The sequence below is a fragment of the Oncorhynchus nerka genome, linkage group LG8 (assembly GCF_034236695.1).
Source record: "Oncorhynchus nerka isolate Pitt River linkage group LG8, Oner_Uvic_2.0, whole genome shotgun sequence".
In the NCBI taxonomy this organism is placed as follows: Eukaryota; Metazoa; Chordata; class Actinopteri; order Salmoniformes; family Salmonidae; genus Oncorhynchus; species Oncorhynchus nerka.
This window is the reverse complement of record NC_088403.1, coordinates 26,245,903-26,272,314: the sequence shown is the minus strand read 5'-3', so window position 1 is coordinate 26,272,314 and position 26,412 is coordinate 26,245,903. Positions and strand designations below refer to the sequence as shown.

Here is a 26,412-nt window from a genome sequence, read left to right as displayed (position 1 = left end):
TCTAAAAAGGGCCAACTATTTTCCCCAATGTGAATCCTGTTCAGCTCACGAGCCTCAATCATTCTGGACCCTTGGCTTTGTTATTCTGCGTTCCTTTGTTTTGTTTACACGAAGTGTCAAACTTAACCGCATTTTTTTCCGGATGAGTGTCTGTGGATTGGAGAGGTTTGGATGACCACAGCGTGCCAGCTCTGACCTGACACCGACTGGCTCCTGACTACCAGGAATGTTCCTTTAAAGAGAAAAATGCAAAGAGACGGGGCGGAGCCGCAAGCCCGCTGTCACTCTCTCAGTATTCCATAGTAGATTCACAGTATATCTTCAGGCCACCAGCAAGCAAATTAACTGTAAGGTAGAAGGTCCCGACGAATACGAGAGAACGAAAATCAGTCCTCGGCCTTTGCAGAAGTAAATGCGGCATAATGGAATACTTTTCCCTGGGTGTCTGAACCGTCTGTCTTGTCAAACTGGGCACTTTGTTTTTCTTTGATCATATCTGATTGTTATTGAAATGGATAGTATAACCTACACTGGCTTTGAACCTTGGCTTTACATTCGCGGATGAAATCTAGCATCTATTTGCCACTTGAATAACACCAACGAGGTGTCGCGTTGCCTATTCACAAGGCTGCTCTCTAGGTATCTCATCGCCTAACCTCTTCTTGGGAACACTTGCTCGTGGGTCGGAACTATGATGTGGACTTGGTTTGCTGTTTTTACCTGCACTGGACTATCTGGTATTCTTGCAGGTTTGTATGTTTTCTTAAAAAAAAAAACCTGATCCCATTCGAATTGGATTCATAGGCAGTGTATTCATTGTGTGCAACAATGTAGCGTTCCCGCTGTCTCGGAACAATACGCCTGACAAGTGCAGCAACAGTGACAAAAGTATTTCCTTACGCTCCGCTCTGTTGACCACCTCGGGTCAACATTCTATTTGTGTCGAGGTGAAACTCGTGTCTCATGATATCATTGAGATTTTCTCTATAATGTAGAATGTTTTCAAACGAAACACAAAGATACTGATGTGTTTTTATAACTATGTAATAACCTCAAAAGACCATAACAATGAAGGCTACTGTGAGCTAACATCCATTGTCGACTGCCAAAAATTGATTTTGAATACCTGCCCATATTATAAACAGAATTGTTGTGTTATAAAACCATGAAACCCCCGCTGAGAACAGAACAGCCCTTGTGTGCATGTTGGCAGTGGAGAGGACTCTTAAAGATGGCAGTGTTGCCCAGAAGGTGTTCTTAAGACCCAAGGGCAATGCATCTGGAACGCGTCTGGAGTGCACATCCTCCTCCCATAGCTTCCCAAAACTTGATCTGTGTCCACATTGAAGCATTCAAGTTAAGACTTTAGATTCAAGTTTATATGACATATACACAGACGCACACACAACCACACACACACATCCTCACCCTCCTCCTTCTCCTATAACCTGTCCTCTCTCTCTTCCTATAGATGTGGGTCGTGTAGGGGGGGTAGCCCCTCGCTGTGAGAGCCAGGCGTGTAACCCCCGAATGGGCAATCTGGTGCTAGGCCGCAGGGTCCTGACCCAGACCGTGTGTGGCTACAAGGGCACAGAGCCCTACTGCTCCTACTCTGACCCCTCCTCCTCCACAGTGCCCTGCCCCCCGGCCAGGTGTGGGGAGTGCAACGCGGCCCTCCCCCTGCAGGCCCACCTGGCTGCAGCCATGGCCGACTCCTCCTTCCGCCACCCCAACACCTGGTGGCAGTCGTCCGGGGAAGTGGAGTCTGAGACTCTGCAGCTGGATCTGGAGGCAGAATTCATCTTCACCCACCTGATCATGGTGTTCCGCTCGCCCCGCCCTACTGCCATGACCCTGGAGCGCTCGCAGGACTTTGGGCAGACCTGGAAGACATTGCAGTACTACGCCAGGAACTGTAGCGCCACCTTTGGACTGGAGGAGGGAAAGGCAGTGCTGGACGGGGCCCCCTGCACCTCCAAATACTCTGGAGCTTACCCCTGTACCAGGGGAGAGGTGAGGAGGGCTTGTGTGTGTGTGTGTGTGTGTGTGTGTGTGTGTGTGTGTGTGTGTGTGTACGGACAGAGACAGACAGACAGACAGACAGACAGACAGACAGACAGACAGACAGACAGACAGACAGACAGACAGACAGACAGACAGACAGACAGACAGACAGACAGACAGACAGGACTGTCTGAGACAGAACCAGGTGTTAGTCCAGACAGCAGCTCAGACTCACACCTCTAGCCGTCCAGGATGTGCCCTGTCATGGCACCTTACTTATGGACGGATGAACAGCTGGAAGGAAGGAGGGATGATAGATGTTGGCTACTGTACTACACACAGGAGTGTCCACTCCACTTCCCCCCATTCATACAGCTAACCTGCATATTCCCCTGTGTGTCTGAATTATGGGTCTCTTATCTAAATACAGGTACTAATCAAAACCGTGATGAGTTGAGTCAGGTGTGTTAGTGCTGTTCTGGAACTCCAGTCTGCACACCCTAACCTCTCTACAGCTCTCTATGGCCTGGGTAGTCCGTAGTACCCAAGCCAGCAGCAACACTACGGAGGGGTGTGTTATTACTACAGAAGGGTGGTTATCAGGTGGGTGTAGGGATTATGTGGCAAGAAAGGGTTCCTGGCAGCTCCTTGATGTCTAACTGAAACAGTGTGTGAGGGGTTTCAGCTCCTACCAAGGCAGAGCTAACAGTTCACCCAGTGCAGGGAGATCATGTAGTGCAGGGTTCCCCAACTGGTGGCTCACAGGGCCAGATTTGGTGGTTTTGTTAGGCCCCCCAAGTTTTCTGAGAATAATAAAAAACAATATAATCTATATGTATATGTGTGTATGTATCTATGTATGTGTTGTTGGTTTTTTGTTGGACATAAAACACTGTAAAAACACCAGGAAATCAGCTCCATTTTGAAAATCTATTCCAAGTAATTCCCATGCATAATAGAGAGGCACATGATTGTAAACAATCGTAAGCAAGGTTTGAAATTATTATGTTTTAGTCAAATATTATATATTTGTGATCTTCTTGCGGTCATTTTGCAGTCTATAAAATTATTTCCAATTATATTCCGTCCCCCCGACCACCCGCTTAAGACAAAAATGGGCCGCGGCTGAATCTAGTTGATGATCCCTGATGTAGTGCATATTGACTCTGTAATGAATCTAGTTGATGATCCCTGATGTAGTGCATATTGACTCTGTAATGAATCTAGTTGATGGTCTCTGATGTAGTGCATATTGACTCTGTAATGACTCTAGTTGATGATCTCTGATGTAGTGCATATTGACTCTGTAATGAATCTAGTTGATGATCTCTGATGTAGTGCATATTGACTCTGTAATGAATCTAGTTGATGATCTCTGATGTAGTGCATATTGACTCTGTAATGAATCTAGTTGATGATCTCTGATGTAGTGCATATTGACTCTGTAATGAATCTAGTTGATGATCCCTGATGTAGTGCATATTGACTCTGTAATGAATCTAGTTGATGATTCCTGATGTAGTGCATGTTGACTCTGTAATGACTCTAGTTGATGGTCCCTGATGTAGTGCATGTTGACTCTGTAATGACTCTAGTTGATGATCTCTGATGTAGTGCATGTTGACTCTGTAATGAATCTAGTTGATGATTCCTGATGTAGTGCATGTTGACTCTGTAATGACTCTAGTTGATGGTCCCTGATGTAGTGCATGTTGACTCTGTAATGACTCTAGTTGATGATCTCTGATGTAGTGCATGTTGACTCTGTAATGAATCTAGTTGATGATCTCTGATGTAGTGCATGTTGACTCTGTAATGACTCTATTTGATGGTCCCTGATGTAGTGCATATTGACTCTGTAATGACTCTAGTTGATGGTCCCTGATGTAGTGCATGTTGACTCTGTAATGACTCTAGTTGATGGTCCCTGATGTAGTGCATGTTGACTCTGTAATGACTCTAGTTGATGGTCCCTGATGTAGTGCATGTTGACTCTGTAATGACTCTAGTTGATGATCCCTGATGTAGTGCATGTTGACTCTGTAATGACTCTAGTTGATGGTCCCTGATGTAGTGCATGTTGACTCTGTAATGACTCTAGTTGATGATCTCTGATGTAGTGCATGTTGACTCTGTAATGAATCTAGTTGATGATCCCCGATGTAGTGCATGTTGACTCTGTAATGACTCTAGTTGATGATCCCCGATGTAGTGCATGTTGACTCTGTAATGAATCTAGTTGATGATCTCTGATGTAGTGCATGTTGACTCTGTAATGACTCTATTTGATGGTCCCTGATGTAGTGCATATTGACTCTGTAATGACTCTAGTTGATGGTCCCTGATGTAGTGCATGTTGACTCTGTAATGACTCTAGTTGATGGTCCCTGATGTAGTGCATGTTGACTCTGTAATGACTCTAGTTGATGGTCCCTGATGTAGTGCATGTTGACTCTGTAATGACTCTAGTTGATGATCCCCGATGTAGTGCATGTTGACTCTGTAATGAATCTAGTTGATGATCCCCGATGTAGTGCATGTTGACTCTGTAATGACTCTAGTTGATGATCTCTGATGTAGTGCATGTTGACTCTGTAATGAATCTAGTTGATGATCTCTGATGTAGTGCATATTGACTCTGTAATGACTCTAGTTGATGATCTCTGATGTAGTGCATGTTGACTCTGTAATGACTCTAGTTGATGATCCCCGATGTAGTGCATGTTGACTCTGTAATGAATCTAGTTGATGATCCCCGATGTAGTGCATGTTGGCTCTGTAATGACTCTGTTGATGATCTCTGATGTAGTTGATGATGACTCTAGTTGATTATCTCTGATGTAGTGCATGTTGACTCTGTAATGAATCTAGTTGATGATCTCTGATGTAGTGCATATTGACTCTGTAATGACTCTAGTTGATGGTCCCTGATGTAGTGCATGTTGACTCTGTAATGACTCTAGTTGATGGTCCCTGATGTAGTGCATGTTGACTCTGTAATGACTCTAGTTGATGGTCCCTGATGTAGTGCATGTTGACTCTGTAATGACTCTAGTTGATGATCCCTGATGTAGTGCATGTTGACTCTGTAATGACTCTAGTTGATGATCCCTGATGTAGTGCATGTTGACTCTGTAATGACTCTAGTTGATGATCTCTGATGTAGTGCATGTTGACTCTGTAATGACTCTAGTTGATGATCCCCGATGTAGTGCATGTTGACTCTGTAATGAATCTAGTTGATGATCCCCGATGTACTGCATGTTGACTCTGTAATGACTCTAGTTGATGATCTCTGATGTAGTGCATGTTGACTCTGTAATGACTCTAGTTGATGATCTCTGATGTAGTGCATGTTGACTCTGTAATGACTCTAGTTGATGATCTCTGATGTAGTGCATGTTGACTCTGTAATGACTCTAGTTGATGATCTCTGATGTAGTGCATGTTGACTCTGTAATGACTCTAGTTGATGATCTCTGATGTAGTGCATGTTGACTCTGTAATGAATCTAGTTGATGATCTCTGATGTAGTGCATGTTGACTCTGTAATGAATCTAGTTGATGATCCCTGGTGTAGTGCATGTTGACTCTAGTTGATGATTCCTGATGTAGTGCATGTTGACTCTGTAATGACTCTAGTTGATGATCTCTGATGTAGTGCATGTTGACTCTGTAATGACTCTAGTTGATGATCTCTGATGTAGTGCATGTTGACTCTGTAATGACTCTAGTTGATGATCTCTGATGTAGTGCATGTTGACTCTGTAATGAATCTAGTTGATGATCTCTGATGTAGTGCATGTTGACTCTGTAATGACTCTAGTTGATGATCTCTGATGTAGTGCATGTTGACTCTGTAATGGTACTGCTCCACAGGCTTTTCCCTGGTAGGATTGCCTACATGTAATCCTGTCATCTTTTATGATACGCTGTATTGTACATCCAAAAGCAGTCTTTCCCTGTGAGTGGTGTGTGTGTGTGTGTCCATGCAAGTGTGAGCATGTGGAAGTGTGTATGTGCTACTATAAGATACTTGAGTCATGTTGTGATGTGCGTGCAATGCATGTTTGTGTGTGAATGCTTGTGTGTTTTTGTGTGTGTGTGAGGGAAGCAGTGAGACACTGTGATAGTAGCATGACCTTTACCCTCTAACCTCTGTCTGATGACCCTGAGGTCAGGGGAGGGGTCCAGACTCCAGAGCCCTTTCAGCTCCTCATCACAGAGTCTGTTATATACTAAACCATTCTCCACTCTCTCTATCGCTATAGCTATTGTATTTATCTTGTGATGTTCATCATTAACTAAAACCATCATTCTGACAGCTCATATGTCTGTGGCCTGTCTGGTGATGACAGCAAGGCATGTACAGAACTGTGTGTGTGCTTTACCCTGAGAGCTGAGAGCTGTGCTCTGTGTGTTTATGTTCATACAGAGGGCAAGGTGCACATGCAAATATGCCTACCATGTCAGGCTTTCACCTACTAGCTCAATGTGTGTGTGTGTGTGTGTGTGTGTGTGTGTGTTTAGTCAGTGTTAAGTGTTTGGGCTCCTGCAATCAGATAAGTGTTTAACTGTGATGGATAGCGAGAAGGAGGGAGGAGGAGTGTCTTAGCTTGGAGCGATACCGTGAGGGAGCAGGTATTCTCAGCTTCCCCCCTCTTTTATCTGATGAACATTAAAAAGCATGTCATCTCTTGTGCTGAGAGCTGAACATGTTTGTTTGAATGGGGGAAAACCTGGGACGCTTGTTCAGGTACTAACTGAAGAGGTTTCGTTAGTCTCTCTGTTGGAGAGCTCAGGGCTCCTTGTGTTATTTATGAGGTCAGCTGGGCTGGAAGAGTGTGTGTGTTTAGGTGTTATAGAGACTGTAACCTCCTTAGAGAGGGAGCCGTCTAAACAGAGCCCCACACACACCTCTCTCTCTCTCTCTCTGTCTGTCAAGGAGGAAGTGCCATTGCCCTGATGGAAGTTGGTCCTGCAGGCGAGACGGCCCATCCCCCTTCTCTCGCTCTCTCTCGCTCTCTCCCTCCATCAATGCCCATTGTTCCTGTTTACCAGAATACAGTCCACAGTGCTTTGATGGAATTAGGGCTGTTAAAGCCAGTCTTACACTGTTTTTCAGACTGTAACAGGAAGAAAAGATTATATGAGCGTAGAAATGCCACACGCTCCCCTGACTAAGGTTTCTGTGGAACTGCTCTCTCTGTTTCTATGGTTTGGGAGACCATACCCAGACAATGACTTGACATTTCATAAAAACTTTAATGAGAGACTTAATTTGTTTGTTTGTATGTGTGTGTTTGAGTTTGCTTTCATTGTGTGGGTTGCATGAAGTCTATGCCCTTCTGGAGAATCCAGAAGGCCTCTTGTGGAATTTTTGCAGGGTATGGAAATGTTGATTGGGTAAGTGTGTGTGTAGTTGGGAATGTTCATTGGATGTTGTGTGTGGAGTTTGGGTTTGTCCATTGGGGATGTGTTTGTATGTGTGTGTGACAGTGTTGCTGCGGTGTCGCTGGGCTATCGTAGAGCCTTTGTCCAGGGCTGAGTTATGTGGGGCTGCATCTCTCGCCCGCTCTTTTGTCTCGTCCTCCTCTCCCGCGGACTGGCGCCCCTTGCCCTATTTGTTGTGTTCCCTTAATTGCGGAACACAATGCCATGACTCTGTGACCTATTCCAACAACAGGGAACTTAATAGTGCTCCTCCCATCACACCCCAGGCCAGCCATACAGCCAATGGAGACACAGCATGGGCTCGACTCACAAACACACACCCCTCACCCAATGATATCTATATCAGGGATACATACTCTCCTCCAATAACACCCCCTCCCAGCATCACACACTTCCCTCAATGACAACGAACTCCCCTTAAACAAACACACTTCTGCCCCAGTGATATCTGTGTCAGAAACATACTTCTGCCCCAGTGATATCTGTGTCAGAAAGACACTTCTGCCCCAGTGATATCTGTGTCAGAAACACACTTCTGCCCCAGTGATATCTGTGTCAGAAACACGCTTCTGCCACAGTGATATCTGTGTCAGAAACATGCTTCTGCCCCAGTGATATCTGTGTCAGAAACATGCTTCTGCCCCAGTGATATCTGTGTCAGAAACACACTTCTGCCCCAGGGATATCTGTGTCAGAAACACACTTCTGCCCCAGTGATATCTGTGGCAGAAACACACTTATGCTCCAGTGATATCTGTGTCAGAAACATGCTTCTGCCCCAGTGATATCTGTGTCAGAAACACACTTCTGCCCCAGTGATTTATCCGGAGGCTGCATTCATTGTAGCTGGGGATTTTAACAAAGCTAATCTGAAAACAAGACTCCCTAAATTTTATCAGCATATCGATTGCGCAACCAGGGGTGGTAAAACCTTGGATCATTGTTACTCTAACTTCCGCGATGCATATAAGGCCCTGCCCCGCCCCCCTTTCGGAAAAGCTGACCACGACTCCATTTTGTTGATCCCTGCCTACAGGCAGAAACTTAAACAAGAGGCTCCCACGCTGAGGTCTGTCCAACGCTGGTCAGACCAAGCTGACTCCACACTCCAAGACTGCTTCCATCACGTGGACTGGGACATGTTTCGTATTGCGTCAGATGAAAATATTGACGAATACGCTGATTCGGTGTGCGAGTTCATTAGAACGTGCGTCGAAGATGTCGTTCCCATAGCAACGATAAAAACATTCCCAAACCAGAAACCGTGGATTGATGGCAGCATTCGCGTGAAACTGAAAGCGCGAACCACTGCTTTTAATCAGGGCAAGGTGTCTGGTAACATGTCCGAATATAAACAATGCAGCTATTCCCTCCGCAAGGCTATTAAACAAGCTAAGCGTCAGTACAGAGACAAAGTGGAATCTCAATTCAATGGCTCAGACACAAGAGGCATGTGGCAGGGTCTACAGTCAATCACGGACTACAAGAAGAAACCCAGCCCAGTCACGGACCAGGATGTCTTGCTCCCAGGCAGACTAAATAACTTTTTGCCCGCTTTGAGGACAATACAGTGCCACTGACACGGCCTGCAACGAAAACATGCGGTCTCTCCTTCACTGCAGCCGAGGTGAGTAAGACATTTAAACGTGTTAACCCTCGCAAGGCTGCAGGCCCAGACGGCATCCCCAGCCGCGCCTCAGAGCATGCGCAGACCAGCTGGCCGGTGTGTTTACGGACATATTCAATCAATCCCTATACCAGTCTGCTGTTCCCACATGCTTCAAGAGGGCCACCATTGTTCCTGTTCCCAAGAAAGCTAAGGTAACTGAGCTAAACGACTACCGCCCCGTAGCACTCACTTCCGTCATCATGAAGTGCTTTGAGAGACTAGTCAAGGACCATATCACCTCCACCCTACCTGACACCCTAGACCCACTCCAATTTGCTTACCGCCCAAATAGGTCCACAGACGATGCAATCTTAACCACACTGCACACTGCCCTAACCCACCTGGACAAGACGAATACCTATGTGAGAATGCTGTTCATCGACTACAGCTCGGCATTCAACACCATAGTACCCTCCAAGCTCGTCATCAAGCTCGAGACCCTGGGTCTCGACCCCGCCCTGTGCAACTGGGTACTGGACTTCCTGACGGGCCGCCCCCAGGTGGTGAGGGTAGGCAACAACATCTCCTCCCCGCTGATCCTCAACACGGGGCCCCACAAGGGTGCGTTCTGAGCCCTCTCCTGTACTCCCTGTTCACCCACGACTGCGTGGCCACGCACGCCTCCAACTCAATCATCAAGTTTGCGGACGACACAACAGTGGTAGGCTTGATTACCAACAACGACGAGACGGCCTACAGGGAGGAGGTGAGGGCCCTCGGAGTGTGGTGTCAGGAAAATAACCTCACACTCAACGTCAACAAAACTAAGGAGATGATTGTGGACTTGAAACAGGAGAACACCCCCTATCCACATCGATGGAACAGTAGTGGAGAGGGTAGCAAGTTTTAAGTTCCTCGGCATACACATCACAGACAAACTGAATTGGTCCACTCACACTGACAGCGTCGTGAAGAAGGCGCAGCAGCGCCTCTTCAACCTCAGGAGGCTGAAGAAATTCGGCTTGTCACCAAAAGCACTCTCAAACTTCTACAGATGCACAATCGAGAGCATCCTGGCGGGCTGTATCACCGCCTGGTACGGCAACTGCTCCGCCCTCAACCGTAAGGCTCTCCAGAGGGTAGTGAGGTCTGCACAACGCATCACCGGGGCAAACTACCTGCCCTCCAGGACACCTACACCACCCGATGTTACAGGAAGGCCATAAAGATCATCAAGGACATCAACCACCCGAACCACTGCCTGTTCACCCCGCTATCATCCAGAAGGCGAGGTCAGTACAGGTGCATCAAAGCTGGGACTGAGAGACTGAAAAACAGCTTCTATCTCAAGGCTATCAGACTGTTAAACAGCCACCATTGAGTGGCTGCTGCCTACACACTGTCATTGACACTGACCCAACTCCAGCCACTTTAATAATGGGAATTGATGGGAAATGATGTAAATATATCACTAGCCACTTTAAACAATGCTACCTTATATAATGTTACTTACCCTACATTATTCATCTCATATGCATACGTATATACTGTACTCTACATCATCGACTGCATCCTTATGTAATACATGTATCACTAGCCACTTTAACTATGCCACTTTGTTTACTTTGTCTACATACTCATCTCATATGTATATACTGTACTCGATATCATCTACTGTTTGCTGCTCTGTACCATCACTCACTCATATATCCTTATGTACATATTCTTTATCCCCTTACACTGTGTATAAGACAGTAGTTTTAGAATTGTTAGTTAGATTACTTGTTGGTTATCACTGCATTGTCGGAACTAGAAGCACAAGCATTTCGCTACACTCGCATTAACATCTGCTAACCATGTGTATGTGACAAATAAAATTTGATTTGATTTGATTTGTGATATCTGTGTCAGAAACACACTTCTGCCCCAGTGATATCTGTGTCAGAAACACACTTCTGCCCCAGTGATATCTGTGTCAGAAACACACTTCTGCCCCAGTGATATCTGTGTCAGAAACACACTTCTGCCCTAGTGATATCTGTGTCAGAAACACACTTCTGCCCCAGTGATATCTGTGGCAGAAACACACTTATGCTCCAGTGATATGTGTCAGAAACACAGCCCTTTCAGGAACACAGTTCACCCTCAACAACAGCAGCAGTGTAACAGGTTGCCATAGGAGCAGCCACCGATGTGATGGCAATTGTGCTTGGGCTGGGGGGTAAAATGGAGGGATCATCAATTTAGGGATGCAAGACTCAGCGAGAGAGAGAGAGAAAGAAAGAGAGACAGAGAGAGCGGTGCAGAAAAGAAGATGTGTTGTCACCAACTCTTGCGTAATAACATGGTGCCACTAACTCGTATCATTTTGACTGACTGTTGGGATTGGTTGATTGACAGGTGATCTATCGTGCCCTCCCCCAATGGGAAGCTCTTGACCCATATGGGGTGGCAGGCCAGGAGCAGCTGAGGGTGACCAACGTGCGCGTACGTCTGCAGGAGCGCCAATCCTGTCCCTGCCAGGCCAAAGATCCCACCGTTGGAGCCCTGCCCACCCAGCACTTCGCCATTTATGACCTCATCGTGAAGGGCAGCTGCTTCTGCAATGGGCACGCCGAGCAGTGTGTCCCCGCGCCCGGTTACCGCCCTGTCAGGGACAGAACCAACCACGTGGTGAGTGTGTGTGTCTGTGTTTGTGTCTGCGTATCTGACTGTCTGTGTGTGTAAGTGCGTGCATACCCGTGTTCATGCATGTGTTTTGTGTGTCAGTCATTAGCATAGTGATGAGGGCTATCACCTTTCTCTGTCCCACTTCCTGTGCTGGGCTTGCTCTGTCAGGGTAGATAAAGAGCTCCCTTTCCTGTGATCCAGATTACAAAAGAGATGTTGATATTGATTCAGCACTGGGCTAATGATGGTGTTGAAGTCTAAAAAAGTGTGTGTGTGTGTGTGCGTGCGCTGATAAAGGTGTGAATGGACATGGCTGATTCACAGTGTGTAGATGGACATTAGAGATGCAGCGAGCGTTCCTGTGGAACGCCTATCTCGGCCATCTCCACAAGCAGTTCCGCCTGACGCCTTTTGAAGCAGAGCGCCTATTCTATTGCAATCAGCAGGCCCAGAGAGCAGGGAAAGTGAGTGTGACAAAATAACCTTTAGACTGCAGACACAAAGACATAGACACACAGAGACTGTCTGACTGTGGGTAACTATAACTTTGTGTATGAGTGTTAAGCCCACAATAGCAGTGTCTGTGGCAGTATTACAGTATCTAGGAGCTTGTATGTTTGCAGCCGGTCAGTCTGTCTCCTCTGTGTGAGCCCACTGTAATCAGAGGTGTCTGTCTGTCATCCTCCCCCATAATATCACTGGCTTATCTAGTAACCCAGTGGGCTACACCTAGTTAACCTAGTTTGGACTTGACTTTATCTAGGCTACAAAAGCATCCTCAGAATGTGTTTTAAGCTTTTTAATGTTGATATTCTAAACATCAGGTAATATCACAACACGACCTAACGTTGTAGTGTGATATGCGGGAGAGTTGAGTAAACAAGCGTTGAGACGGGGGATGGTATGAGGTTATATAAGCTCTCTCTCTCTCTCTCTCTCTCTCTCTCACTCACACAAGACGGGTGGGTGTGAGTTTGTTTACATGTTTTCCTACCTAATAAGGACCAGAATGACCTGACAAGACTTTGTTCATGTTGTGAATTTGTTAAAATGCTATTTTAGGCTTAAGGGTTAAGTTTTGTGTTTGTGGCTAAGATCAGGGTTAGGGTTTTAGGTTAGGAGTTAGGGTTAGGGTTTTTCCTCCCCAAAAAGTCCAGACAATTCTGAGTACCCCTCGCCATGGAACAAGGCGGGGTTAGTTGTGGGCAGAGTCGGGCCTGTACCAGCCCCGCCCACCACACGTTTTCATTGGTTGAATTCCACCACATTGGTTTGCATTCCACCACACTCTGCTTTTTGATATGTCAGCACATACAGTACCAGTCAAGATTTTGGAAACTCCTACTCATTCAAGGGTTTTTCTTTATTTTTACTATTTTCTACATTGTAGAATAGTAGTGAAGACCTCAAAACTATGAAATAACACATATGGAATCATGTAATAACCAAAAAACTGTAAAACAAATCAAAATATATTTCAAAGTAGCCACCCTTTGCCTTGATGACAGCTTTGCACACTCTTGGCATTCTCTCAACCAGCTTTATGAGGTAGTCAATCAGTAGGCAATCAGCTGTGTTGTGACAATGTACGGGTGGTATATAGAGGATAGCCCTATTTGGTAAAAGACGAAGTCCATATTATGGCAAGCACAGCTCAAAACAGCGAAACCACAGTCCATCATTACTTTAAGACATGAAGGTTAGTCAATCCACAAAATGTCAAGAACTTTGAAAGTTTCTTCAAGTGCAGTCGCAAAAACCAACAAGCACAATGATGAAACTGTCTCTCATGAGGACCGCCACAGGAAAGAAAGACCCAGAATTACCTCTGCTGCAGAGGATAACTTCATTAGAGTTAACTGCACGTCAGATTGCAGCCCAAATAAATGCTTAACAGAGTTCAAGTAACAGACACATCTCAACATCAACTGATCAGATGAGACTGTGTGAATCAGGGCTTCATGTTTGAATTGCTGCAAAGAAACCACAACTATGGGTCACCAGTAATAAGAAGAGACTTGCTTGGGCCAAGCTACATGAACAATGGACATTAGACCTGTGGTAATCTGTCCTTTGGTCTGATGAGTCCAAATTTGACATTTTTAGAGCTAATACGCTAACAGTATAGACTTTACGTCCGTCCCTCGCCCCGAACTGGGCGCGAACCAGGGACGCTCTGCACACGTCAAAAGTCACCCTCGAAGCATCGTTACCCATCGCTCCACAAAAGCCGCGGCCCTTGCAGAGCAAGGGGAACCACTACTTCAACGTCTCAGAGCAAGTGACGTCACCGATTGAAACGCAACTAGCGCGCACCACCGCTAACTAGCTAGCCATTTCACATTCGCTACACTAACATTTATGTAAACTCTACATAGTTATGTTCTGTGGGTGTCACTGTGTAGAATGATACCCCGTTTCGTTTCATGGGTGCACAATCCATGGGTAAGTCTGTACAGTGCATATAAATATGCCCCCAAAGCAACTATGCAGTCTTAATACATCCACAGTGGGATTTCAAACATTTTAGTTGTTGTTGCAAACAACAGGTGTGGCCTAACAGTGAAATGCTTTACATGCAGGCCCTTCAGAAATAATGCAGAGAGAAAGAAAATTGAGAAATGAAACAATAATAAAAGTAATAATAGATACACAATTAGTAACGATAAATACATGGGGTACCAGTACCGAGTTGATGTGAATGGGGTACGAGGTAATTGAGGTAGATATGTACATATAACCAGGAATAAAGTGATGGATAATAAACAGTATCAGCAGCGTATGTGAGGAGTCAAAAAAGTGAGCGCAAAAAGGGTCAATGCAAATCGTCCGGGTAGCTATTTGGTTAACTATTTAACTAACAATTTTGCAGTCTTATGGCTTGGGGGTATAAGCTGTTCAGGGTCCTGTTGGTTCCAGACTTGGTGCATTGGTTGCCGTGCGGTATCAGAGACAACAGTCTATGACTTGGGTGGCTGGAGTCTTTGACAATTTTTAGGGCCTTCATCTGACACCGCCTGGTATAGAGGTCCTGGATGGTAGGGAACTCGGCCCCAGTGATGTACTACAAGGCTGTGCGCAATACCCTCTGTAGCGCCTTGCAGTCGAATACCAAGTAGTTGCCATATCAAGTGGTGATGCAGCCAGTCAAGATGCTCTCAATGGTGCAACTGTTGAACTTTTTGAGGATCTGAGGACCCATTCCAAATCTTTTCAGACTCCTGAGGGGAAAGAGGCGTTGTCATGCCCTCTTCTCGACTGTGTTGGTGTGTTTGGACCATGATATGGCCAAGTTTCCAAGAAAAAGGATATTACAGTTCTTCAGGTCCCATTGGTAGGATAGTCTCAAATGGAGCTCGTCCAGTTTATTCTCCAGTGATTGTACATTCACCAATAGAACAGAGGGTAGAGGCGGTTTATTTACTTGCCGCCATAGTTTCATCCGGGTGCCCACACGTTGGCCTTTATATTGCCGGATTTAGGGTCTGGTGTGAGCAGTATGTCCTGTGCCGCCGACTCATTGAAGTAGAAATCTTCATCCAAATTGAGGTTAGTGATTGCTGTTCTGATGTCCAAGACGCTCTTTTCGGTCATAGGAACCGATGGCGGAAACATTATGTACAAAAAAAGTTAAGATCAGCTCAAAAACCCCCCCCACAAAATAGCAGTTCAGGAGCCAGGATTTTGTGCACCCATGATTTCAACAGTTGTTTTCTGTTTGTCAAACTAATTCATTATTGTATTAAATCTTAAATTCTAACGACATTCCAACCATATTTAGCATTATCTAGTCCAAAGCTGGCATGATTCTATCCACTATTTGTATGTTTGCATCACTTTTAATGAGGGACTTTTGTTCAGAACCGCAAATTCCACTTTTGTGGCTAATTGTTAATGTGGCTAGCTTCACATTTGGTAGGGACAAGCGTGTACCAGGGCCGCGTTCAGCAGGAGGACGGACACAACGTTGGCCAACGTTCAGATATAAATGTAAAATGTAGAACAAACATGCCTCTCTGATTTAAGAAATCATGTCAGTTCTATTCATGGAATTTGAGTCTGCAACTTTCCAAAACGATTCTTTACTGAACATGCCCAGGCAAACCCATTGAGCAACACAAACCCAGCTCTGCGCATCGCTTGTCTGGAAAGCCTCAGCAAATGAAACCGTGTGGTAGGCGGGGTAGGCCCGGGCCGACCTCGCCCACAGCCGCCCCCGCAAGTGTGTCGTGGCTAGGGGCTTCTTGAAAATTCATGAAAACAAAGCTGTGTGGTGTGTGTGTGTGTGTGTGTGTGTGTGTGTGTGTGTGTGTGTGTGTGTGTGTGTGTGAGAGAGAGAGAGAGCAAGTAAGTAAACCCAATAATCAGTGGCCTTGATATTGAGGGCTATTAGTGCCCAGACAGTTTTGTGCAGTCCGAAGTGTTTTTGGGGAGAAACAGTGTTTTTGTTGTTGTGTTGCAGGGCTCACAGGTCCAGACCACATGGGAAGGTGATCATGGTCTGTGTGAGCCACTCTGAGTTGACCACAGAGCCAGTTTTTGACCCACATCCAACCCTCTGGGCCCATGCTCAGCTACTGGAGAGTTAGCAGCAATTAGCATAGCAAATGGAGAGGCAGTAAGAGTCTCTAAGGGCTGTAGAGACTTGCACAGTAACTGGAGTCTGAGAATGAGTCTCTGGAGAGGTGTTGGAATTTAAAGACTGCACCTCATGGAGAGTATTGTGCTATACAGGTGTTTGCCTGAGTACACACACACGCTGATGATCGGATTAACACACACACTTATCATGTTGTTTGGATGAATACACACACACGCTGCTGATGAATGACTTAATTTCACATTGGCCCATAAAGCTTTTGATGTGTGAGGGGAAATGGGCGTAAGTGACGCCCATCCTCTGGGCGTGGGGCTGCCAAGGTCTTCCTGAGCACCCGTCTGTACCCTCTGCCACCCCTCCCTGTCCATGTCCAACAACCTCTTTATCAGAGGGTCAGAGTGTTTGAAATACAGGCCTGTCAAAACAGAACACACACACAAGCTCAGGGCAGGAAGGAGTGTGCGTGCATTTTATTTGTGTGCGTGCCTGGGAACCTGACTGCCTGGGTATGTATTTATGTGTGTGTCTATTGGTGTATGTGTAAATCAAGCAGGTAAACATGTGAAATTGTTTGGAATACCAGCTGTCTGGAGCTTGGCCAATGTCTCTCCTCTCCTTCCCCCCTCTTTCTCTTCTCCTCTCCTCCCCCCTCTTCTTCTCTCTACCTGCCTCCTTCCCCCTTTTCCACAATCAGTCCTGGTTACAGATGATTCCATTCTCATTGATGTAGTGATGTACACAGAGTTCCTTTACTCATTTTCTCTATGTTTGTCCAATCCAGATCTACCACATCCATTTCTCACACTGTCTTACCTGCCCTGTCCTTATCTTCCTCCATTCTCCTGGTTGATGGAATATGGTTGGGGTTATGTCTTGGGCTGGCACAGTGGCTGGGGTTGAGTTTGAGATAAGGTTAGGGTTAGATCTGGGGTTAGTGCAAGGGCCTGGGATATGTCCCAGTTCCGGTAGCTACAGGTCTCTCCCATGCCTGTGTTTAACCCTCTGTGTGAGCGTCTGTGCAGCATAGGGGAGAGGGGAGAGGGCATTTTGTGGTAGAGGGCAGCAGCCTCTATAGCCATACACCGTGGGAAACTGAAACTACCGCAGGGGTTGGAGTGTGTGTGTGAGTGTTTGTGTTCAGTGTGTGTGTGTGCATGCGTCTGTGTGTTTGAATGTGTGTGTGTGTGTCAGGCCTCTCTCTGTGCCTCTGTTCCCCCACACAGAGGCACTGTAACCCAAACAGATAAATAGCTACCTCAGATGCCTTGTCAACCTCCCACCTAGAGTACATCATTAACCCGCGTGCATGACATTCCAACTCACAGGAATGACAAGGAGACTGTTATTGTGCTCTCAGCGCTACATATTTCCATGCACACACACACACACACACACACACACACACACACACACACACACACACACACACACACACACTCAGACACTGTCCTTTTCAGGCCTCTTTCGTCACAAGGCCAATGTTCATTTCCAGCGATGAAGCCAAACAATCAGTCTCCATTCAGCAATTACAGGACAGGACCTGAAAGAGAACAGGCAGGGGAGCTCCCCCGACCCCCAGGGGTTAGACTTGGGGTGCTGCTGCTCTCACGTGGGAACTGCGCTCTCCCTTACACTGACCTCTTTGTCCCCCCTTCCTCTCCCTCTCCCTTTCCTCTTCCTCTCTCTCCCTTCCTCTCCTCCTCTTCCTCTCTCTCAGGTTCATGGGAAGTGTGTGTGTAGTCACAACACTGCAGGTGTTCACTGTGAGCGCTGCGCTCCGCTCTACAACGACCGACCCTGGCAACCTGCGGACGGACTCACAGGGGCTCCACACGAGTGCAGGAGTGAGTGACACTACTGCTATTCACTATACACTAGGGCCAGGAGTTCTATCTGAGAATGAGATCTGGTCAGGAACAACGCACGGCCCCACTTACAGCCATCATTGATCATGATGACCAATCAGTGCCTGTTTAGAGAAGATTGACAGATATCTGTGATTCTGATGTCCCGTCCTGTCTCCCTATAGAGTGTAAGTGTAACGGGCATGCCCAGAGCTGCAGTTTTGATTGGTCGGTGTGGCGGGTGTCCGGCCAGCGCAGCGGAGGTGTGTGTGAGTGTCTACACAGCACAGAGGGACGCAACTGTCAGAGCTGTAAGACTGGCTTCTACAGAGACCCCCAGAGGGCGCACACGGCCCAGGACTCCTGTAAACGTAAGACAAACTCTCGCACACGCACTCCAGATGGCTAAAGCAAAAGCTCAATGTACTTCAATGATTTCAAGTAGTATTTGAACCCATGTCTGACTCACATTCACTGGCTTGCTCTATCACTCACTCACTGACTCAATCACACAAACACTCACACACATAAACACACACCGTAGGAATCCAGAAAACATGAGACACATACACACCGTATACACACACCCTTACTGGCAGAGCCAACTCATTTCTGTCCGGAATGCTGATTGCTGAGATCGCAAGCCGAGACGTGCTGGATAACGTCGCTCCTGATGGGCACCTGGTTCTTTGTGTGTGTGTGTCAGTGTGTTTGTGTTTTGTCTTTCACACGGCCTACACTCTCTCTGAGGATTACACATCGATGAATCATCAGACTGGGGCATACCTGGGACCTGCCTACCCCAACCCCTGTCCCCGTTGTTATGGCTGTTTGTGTTCTCTGTGAGTCACTGGAGTGGTTCGTCATCACTAATTAACACGGTGGTGGCTCATGTAAGGAAAAGGAATGGGAAAGGGGGATACCTAGTCAGTTGTACAACTGAATGCATTCAACTGAAATGTGTCTTCCGCATTTGTGTGTGTGTGTGTGTGTTGTTTGTGCTCTGTGATGGGACTTAAGTAAACACTAGATACCCATCCATAAAGACGACAGTGGCTACATTCTCTGATTATCTGTCTGATTTGACCCAGTGAGCTCAGCCCCACAGTTATGCAGAAGGCTGGGGAGACGCCGGCTGGTGTGTGTGTGTGCGTCACTGCATGCTTGTGTGCATGTGTTTAGGTTTTTCCTTTAGGGAAGTCTGTAGCATGTTGGTATTTTCACATTGTCAACAAGTGAGAGTGGAACACATATTTGGGGAATGTTTGTAGACAGGACACATTTAAGAGGGGAACCCCAGTGTCAGAGCGAGGTTGAAATCTGACAACTGAGGAATTTCCCTCCGTCTCTAGGAACATATTTCCAATTCCAGGCATGGCGGAGCTCTTTAAAGAAAACACACAATCGAGCCGCAAACTCACACACACACAGTAACAATGAGTGTGTGTGAGAGATTCATTTTAGTTTGTTTTCTAAGTGGGTGTGTTCTGTGGTTGTTCGGGCAGCTGCTCTCTGTCACGTATCACTACAGACCCATAATGTTCTCATTGTGAGAGCTCACTGCGTCAACACACACACACACACCTCTCCACACATTCTCATCTCTAAACTCCAATTATTATACAACTACTGTATTAACAATGTCCTATTATACAACATGATCCTATTATACAACATGAGAGAGAGAGGGAAAGTGTGTGTGCACCTGCGTGTGTGTGTGTGCTGATGACTTTGCTGCTTCTAGGTTTGCTATCACTTGAGGTGACTGAACACTACAGTCTCAACAGGGCCTCAATAGGTTTGATTTGAAGTTCAAGTGTATTATCGTAAATGGGGAGAACCCTGAAGAGAGAGACTGTCTCTCCTAGCTGCCTTACATATGCCTTGGGGATTTAGATGTCAGTGTAATGATTCCCCTGTCTTTATGAGTGTGTGATTGTGTGATTGTGTGTGTGTGTGCGTGCGTGTGTGTGTGTGTGTGTGCGTGCGTGGTCTGCATGGGTCTTTACAAGGTCTGTTGATAATGAAAGATGCAAAATGAATGAAACTACAGATGCATCTTATCTTATATTTGTTGCCCACGGCGATAAGTGATAAAGGTACAGCCTTGTCTGGGTCTCAGACAGTAGAGCCTTGTGACATCATCTCCCTGCACCCAGACAGGGGAGCGGGGGAGAGACACAGGGGGTCTGGCTCTGGTTATATAGTAATTTACTGCCAGTGGGGTATGATGGGAGGGGGGGAGGGGGCCTTCAAGCATCATTAAACAACAGAAATAAAGCTCTACACCCCCCCCCCCCATCTCTTCCTCCCTCCTCTTGTCTCTCTAGTCCCCCCGCCCTTGTATCTCTCGCTCAGATGAGTACAAATTTATGGTGATACTGATACTTTGGCTGTTACTCTCACCCCTGCAAAGTTATCTTGTAATTCAGACTAGTAGGACAGCAAGAATGTGTTTGTGAATTTGTGTACATTTTATGTGGTGTGTATGTGTGTGTGTTCTGAGCCTTTGCAAGTTGTGTGTTTCATAGGGCGGTTATGGTGTGTATGTGTGTGTGAGGTGGTTGTTGAGTGGGCAGAACATAGCACTGACTGTGCTATCTTATATTGCTGCGGTCTGTTTAAAGAACAGACTATCAGCTGAGAGAAGGGACAGAGACAGGAGAGAGAACTGTGGAAGGTATTTGAGAAAGATGTGTGCGCATGCCTGTGCATTCCTGCGCGTGTGCCTGGGTGCATGCGCTTGTCGTACGCGCGTGCATGTATCCTTGTGCGTGTGTGTGATGGCAATCTGATAAGACGATGACAAAGAGACCGTTGTGCTTCGTGGTTTTCCTGGACTGTTCCAGTCAGTCCAGAGTCCTTTGGGAAGTGGTCTCTCTCCCTCTCCCAGTCTTATCACTTCCTCCTCCAGGCTGGGCTATAATGAGGTGGCACGCTCTGGAGTGTGTCTATCTGTGTGACAGTTACACAAAGGGAACTCTACATGACTAATACGTGCCTAATAAAGCCATAGGTAGAAAAAAATATATATAAACTGGAAATGTTGCCAACATTAGGGTTCTCAATCTGAATGTGTGCAGTGGTTTACTTTGTGTGGATTTGATTGGCTGTGGTTGAGTGTGGGTGGATTTGATTAGCTGTGGTAAGGTACAAATAGATCCAAATGAATGTCTGTGGTTTATTTGTCAGTAGATAACATTGGGTTGAGTGCCGATGTATTTGATTAGCTGTGGTGGAGTTATTGATGTATATGTGACTGATGTGCCATGTCTCTCCCCCTCTCTCTCCTCCCTCTCTTCCCCCCAGCATGTGGCTGCCACCCCCTTGGTTCAATACCCTTCCACCTGGGTGGGGGGTCTCTCTGTGACCCTACCAACGGAGACTGTGTCTGCAAGCCCGGTGTGGGGGGCTCCTACTGCGACAGGTGCATGGTGGGATACTGGGGTTTCCATGACTACGGCTGCCGTCCGTGCGACTGTGCGGGAGACTGTGATCCCTTCACGGGATACTGCATGTCCGGGTGAGTCATATACAGTGCCTTGCGAAAGTATTCGGCCCCCTTGAACTTTGCGTCCTTTTGCCACATTTCAGGCTTCAAACATAAAGATATAAAACTGTATTTTTTGTGAAGAATCAACAACAAGTGGGACACAATCATGAAGTGGAACGACATTTATTGGATATTTCAAACGTTTTTAACAAATCAAAAACTGAAAAATTGGGCGTGCAAAATTATTCAGCCCCTTTACTTTCAGTGCAGCAAACTCTCTCCATAAGTTCAGTGAGGATCTCTGAATGATCCAATGTTGACCTAAATGACTAATGATGATAAATACAATCCACCTGTGTGTAATCAAGTCTCCGTATAAATGCACCTGCACTGTGATAGTCTCAGAGGTCCGTTAAAAGCGCAGAGAGCATCATGAAGAACAAGGAACACACCAGGCAGGTCCGAGATACTGTTGTGAAGAAGTTTAAAGCCGGATTTGGATACAAAAAGATTTCCCAAGCTTTAAACATCCCAAGGAGCACTGTGCAAGCGATAATATTGAAATGGAAGGAGTATCAGACCACTGCATATCTACCAAGACCTGGCCGTCCCTCTAAACTTTCAGCTCATACAAGGAGAAGACTGATCAGAGATGCAGCCAAGAGGCCCATGATCACTCTGGATGAACTGCAGAGATCTACAGCTGAGGTGGGAGACTCTGTCCATAGGACAACAATCAGTCGTATATTGCACAAATCTGGCCTTTATGGAAGAGTGGCAAGAAGAAAGCCATTTCTTAAAGATATCCATAAAAAGTGTTGTTTAAAGTTTGCCACAAGCCACCTGGAAGAAGGTGCTCTGGTCAGATGAAACCAAAATTTAACTTTTTGGCAACAATGCAAAACGTTATGTTTGGCGTAAAAGCAACACAGCTCATCACCCTGAACACACCATCCCCACTGTCAAACATGGTGGTGGCAGCATCATGGTTTGGGCCTGCTTTTCTTCAGCAGGGACAGGGAAGATGGTTAAAATTGATGGGAAGATGGATGGAGCCAAATACAGGACCATTCTGGAAGAAAACCTGATGGAGTCTGCAAAAGACCTGAGACTGGGACGGAGATTTGTCTTCCAACAAGACAATGATCCAAAACATAAAGCAAAATCTACAATGGAACGGTTCAAAAATAAACATATCCAGGTGTTAGAATGGCCAAGTCAAAGTCCAGACCTGAATCCAATCGAGAATCTGTGGAAAGAACTGAAAACTGCTGTTCACAAATGCTCTCCATCCAACCTCACTGAGCTCGAGCCGTTTCGCAAGGAGGAATGGGAAAAGATTTCAGTCTCTCGATGTGCAAAACTGATAGAGACATACCCCAAGCGACTTACAGCTGTAATCGCAGCAAAAGGTGGCGCTACAAAGTATTAACTTAAGGGGGCTGAATAATTTTGCACGCCCAATTTTTCAGTTTTTGATTTGTTAAAAAAGTTTGAAATATCCAATAAATGTCGTTCCACTTCATGATTGTGTCCCACTTGTTGTTGATTCTTCACAAAAAAAATACAGTTTTATATCTTTATGTTTGAAGCCTGAAATGTGGCAAAAGGTCGCAAAGTTCAAGGGGGCCGAATACTTTCGCAAGGCACTGTATATATATATATACACACACACACATACACACCGTTGGATATGATATATATAATATTACGTTTATATTAACAGCAAGTCTATAATGTGTATGTGTGTGCAGGTCAGATCGGGACCTGTATAATCTGGAGGGAAACTCCAGTGAGCTGGTGAGGATCTTTAGGGGAGACGAGCTCTTTTCTGCCCTACACTACTCAGGTTAGACATGGGGTCACCACTGTGTGTGTGTGTGTGTGTGTGTGGTCTGCTCCACAGCCCAGTGCCCAAGCGTTAATGGTTAAGTAGTGAAAGTTATGGTACATCCTTACAAGGGCAGAGAACAACGATCTGTGTGTCTGTGGACAGTTTCCAAAATGTCCTTCTCCTCGATCTCTCAGGGCCTACAGCTGAGGAAGACAAATTCCTCCTTGATCACACACACATACACGCACACTGTCCTCACATTCCTAAGTCACCACTTATCTAAGTCCACACACACACACACACACCCCACAGAGCAGGTATCAGTCACATATCCGGACGGGATATTGGTGTGTAATATGTCAATATGATTGTGTTCCCTGCAGAGAAATGTGAGTGTAAGGAGCAGGTCCTGGCCAACAGCAAACTCTTCTGCACCATGAAGTTTGCCTATGGTGAGTACTGAGACACACATGAACAACAGCGAGAGAGATGGTGGTAATAACACCATCTTTGTTTTTTTTGTTTCCTTGGTTTCCACTGTGTTGTTTGTTTATTGATTTCCACTGTTGTTTGTTTATTGATAACTCTATGTAAACAGTATTTTATTGTACAATAAAGGCTTCCCTCTCTCTACCTATCTCTGTCTCTGTCTCATATCTCTTTCCCTCCCTCCCTCTTTCTCTCTCCCTCCCTCTCCTCCTCTCCCCACTACTCCCTCCCTCTCTCCTTTCCTATCGTTCTCTCTCTCTCCTTATCTCCTCCTTCCTTCCCTCGCTCTCTTTCTCCTCCCTCCCTCGCTCTCCCTCCATCTTTGTCTCTCTCCTCCCTCCCTCTCCCTCTCTATCACTCCATCTTTACCTCTCTCCTCCCTCCCTCTCTATCTCAGTGTTAAAGGTTAAGGTCTTGTCAGCCCATGATAAGGGCTCCCATGCTGAGTTGGAGGTGAAGGTTCAGAAGGTGTTGAGTCAGAATACTAAGGTGAAGATCCAGAAAGGACGAGTAACACTCTACCCAGAGTCCTGGACCGCACGGGGCTGCACCTGCCCCATCCTCAACCCAGGCCAGTCTCGCACACACACCTATTCACAGGCACACGTGTGCACACACACACACACACACACGCAGGGCTGCTGAGCTAATGATGTCTCTGTTTATGCTTTGACTACTTAGGTGGGGAGTACTTGGTGGCGGGCCATGCAGACAGGAAGCAGAACCGTCTTATTGTCAACATGAAGAGCTTCGTCAAGCCCTGGAGAGCCAGCCTTGGACGCAAGGTCCTCACACTAATGAAGAAAGACTGCACCTGGTAAACAGACAGAGGACACTGGGAGATGGACAGACTGACTGATAGATGGAGAGAGAGACAGAGAGAGGAGAAAGAAGACACTGCCATTAATTTGTTTTTGCCTTCCCTGGAGGGGGAGTTCTCTTATGGAGGTGGGGACTAAACAGACTATAAATGCCCGCTCCTATCTGCCCTGGGCCAATAAGAGTGTGTGGCTGGCATAGAGAACATATACAGACTCTATGAGCCTCTGTTTGAGTGACAGTTCGGCCCTCTCTTCCATGCATACATAGACACCCAGCCACTCCCTCTCTGTAGCACTTTAGCCCAGGGCAGAAGGGCCAATAGGATCATGGGTTGACCTCAAGACTGGACAACCGAAGGACACATTTGACCCCTTGTGACCCCTGTAGGAAGGCTTGTGGTGGATGGTGACCTGTGCCTCTTTCCCCAATGTGTTCTGTTACAACAAACTGTCTGTCAAGCTGTGTAACAGACACAGATGTGTACACACAGAAGGATGTTGAATAAGCCATACATGCCACTACAGGTGGTCCAGGTGTGTTTGCGAATGTGTATGTATGTTGTGAACTCTGTGTGTGTCTGTGTGGCTGCATGTCTGATGAGCACAAATCCATCCAGCTTCAGTCCAACTGATCTGTTTTTGACTCTGGAATTTGGGCAGGATAACCTCTAGAGATAAAAACAGTCCTATCACAACATACACCACTGAATATATATGACAATACACATATTACCTCCCAATATGTAATACTGCTGTGACCTACAGAGCCCTGAATTCATCTCTATTCCTTCCTGTGTCTGCTCCTGTACAGTATTACTTGTATATATCTATAGAAATATGATGATGTCCTCTCTCTTTCTTTGATGATGTGTTAATGTAATAATGTCATTCCTGTCAAGTGTTGAGGCACTACATTTTCTTTAGATTTCCTCACTGTGGAAAAACCCGTCCTCCGGGTTAGTGAGGACACAAGACCGATAAGTGGAAGCACACACACACACAAACAAACACGGCTGTTTATAGACTTTAAAACAACAGAGTTACATTTCTCCATCAGGAGCCTTGGAATATCTCAGATTCATTTGATGAAAATATCCTCATCATCCTTCATTTCCCCTCCTGCTCCTCCTCCTGTCTTTCTCTCCCTCACCAGATTAGGTACTAATACACCCCTCCCCCTCTCCCAAAACACTGACACGTTCACACAGACTCAGGGAATGTTGACCATAACAGAGAGATGGGAGAGCAGACAGAATGTTTGGCTTTAGGGAGAGGGTGTTTTCTGCGGCATACCGGACCATTCCTGGCGTTCTCGACAGAGCGACGTGGATGAGCTCACGGTGCCGAGATATTCCACACATGCCAGGTGTGGGTAGTCCAGCTCTTCTCCTGGCCAGGTCAGAGTTCACAACCTGCTATGGTGACCCTGCACACTTGGGACGATCACAGTAGTGGGAGGCAGAGGTCTGGGTCAAGAGTCAAGGCCATGGGGAACTGAACTGTCCTTGGAACAGAGACACAACAGTGAGCCCCCCCGGACTGGGAACACACTGGTAGGACGGAACACACTGGTTGAATCAACATTTCCACGTCA

General features: G+C 46.3%; 1 protein-coding gene across 2 annotated transcripts; it reads left to right on the top strand.

Moving 5' to 3' along the window:
* The first annotated feature begins 213 nt into the window (after positions 1–213).
* LOC115133022 (netrin-4-like) lies at positions 214–25,657 on the top strand. Of its 2 annotated transcripts, XM_029665841.2 has the most exons (10): positions 225–749; positions 1,472–2,013; positions 11,468–11,740; positions 18,055–18,181; positions 18,367–18,552; positions 21,491–21,704; positions 23,429–23,523; positions 23,892–23,960; positions 24,395–24,568; positions 24,679–25,657. In XM_029665841.2, exons 1-10 carry the CDS (start codon positions 692–694, stop codon positions 24,816–24,818), a joined length of 1,878 nt encoding a protein of 625 aa, XP_029521701.1. In that variant the 5' UTR covers positions 225–691; the 3' UTR covers positions 24,819–25,657. The 2 variants fall into 2 exon arrangements, with proteins under 2 accessions (XP_029521702.1, XP_029521701.1); XM_029665842.2 differs by lacking the exon at positions 24,679–25,657 and having other exon boundaries at positions 214–749; positions 23,429–23,474; positions 24,395–24,483.
* The last annotated feature ends 755 nt before the right edge of the window (positions 25,658–26,412 follow it).

What these genes read in the sequence shown, in the direction of transcription:
- LOC115133022 (XM_029665841.2), top strand. Translation starts at nt 692, where the DNA reads ATGATGTGGACTTGGTTTGCTGTTTTTACCTGCACTGGACTATCTGGT. An exon ending in ACTATCTGGTATTCTTGCAG is followed by an intron (nt 750 to 1,471) that starts GTTTGTATGTTT and finishes CTCTTCCTATAG; the next exon opens with ATGTGGGTCGTGTAGGGGGG. An exon ending in ACCCCTGTACCAGGGGAGAG is followed by an intron (nt 2,014 to 11,467) that starts GTGAGGAGGGCT and finishes GTTGATTGACAG; the next exon opens with GTGATCTATCGTGCCCTCCC.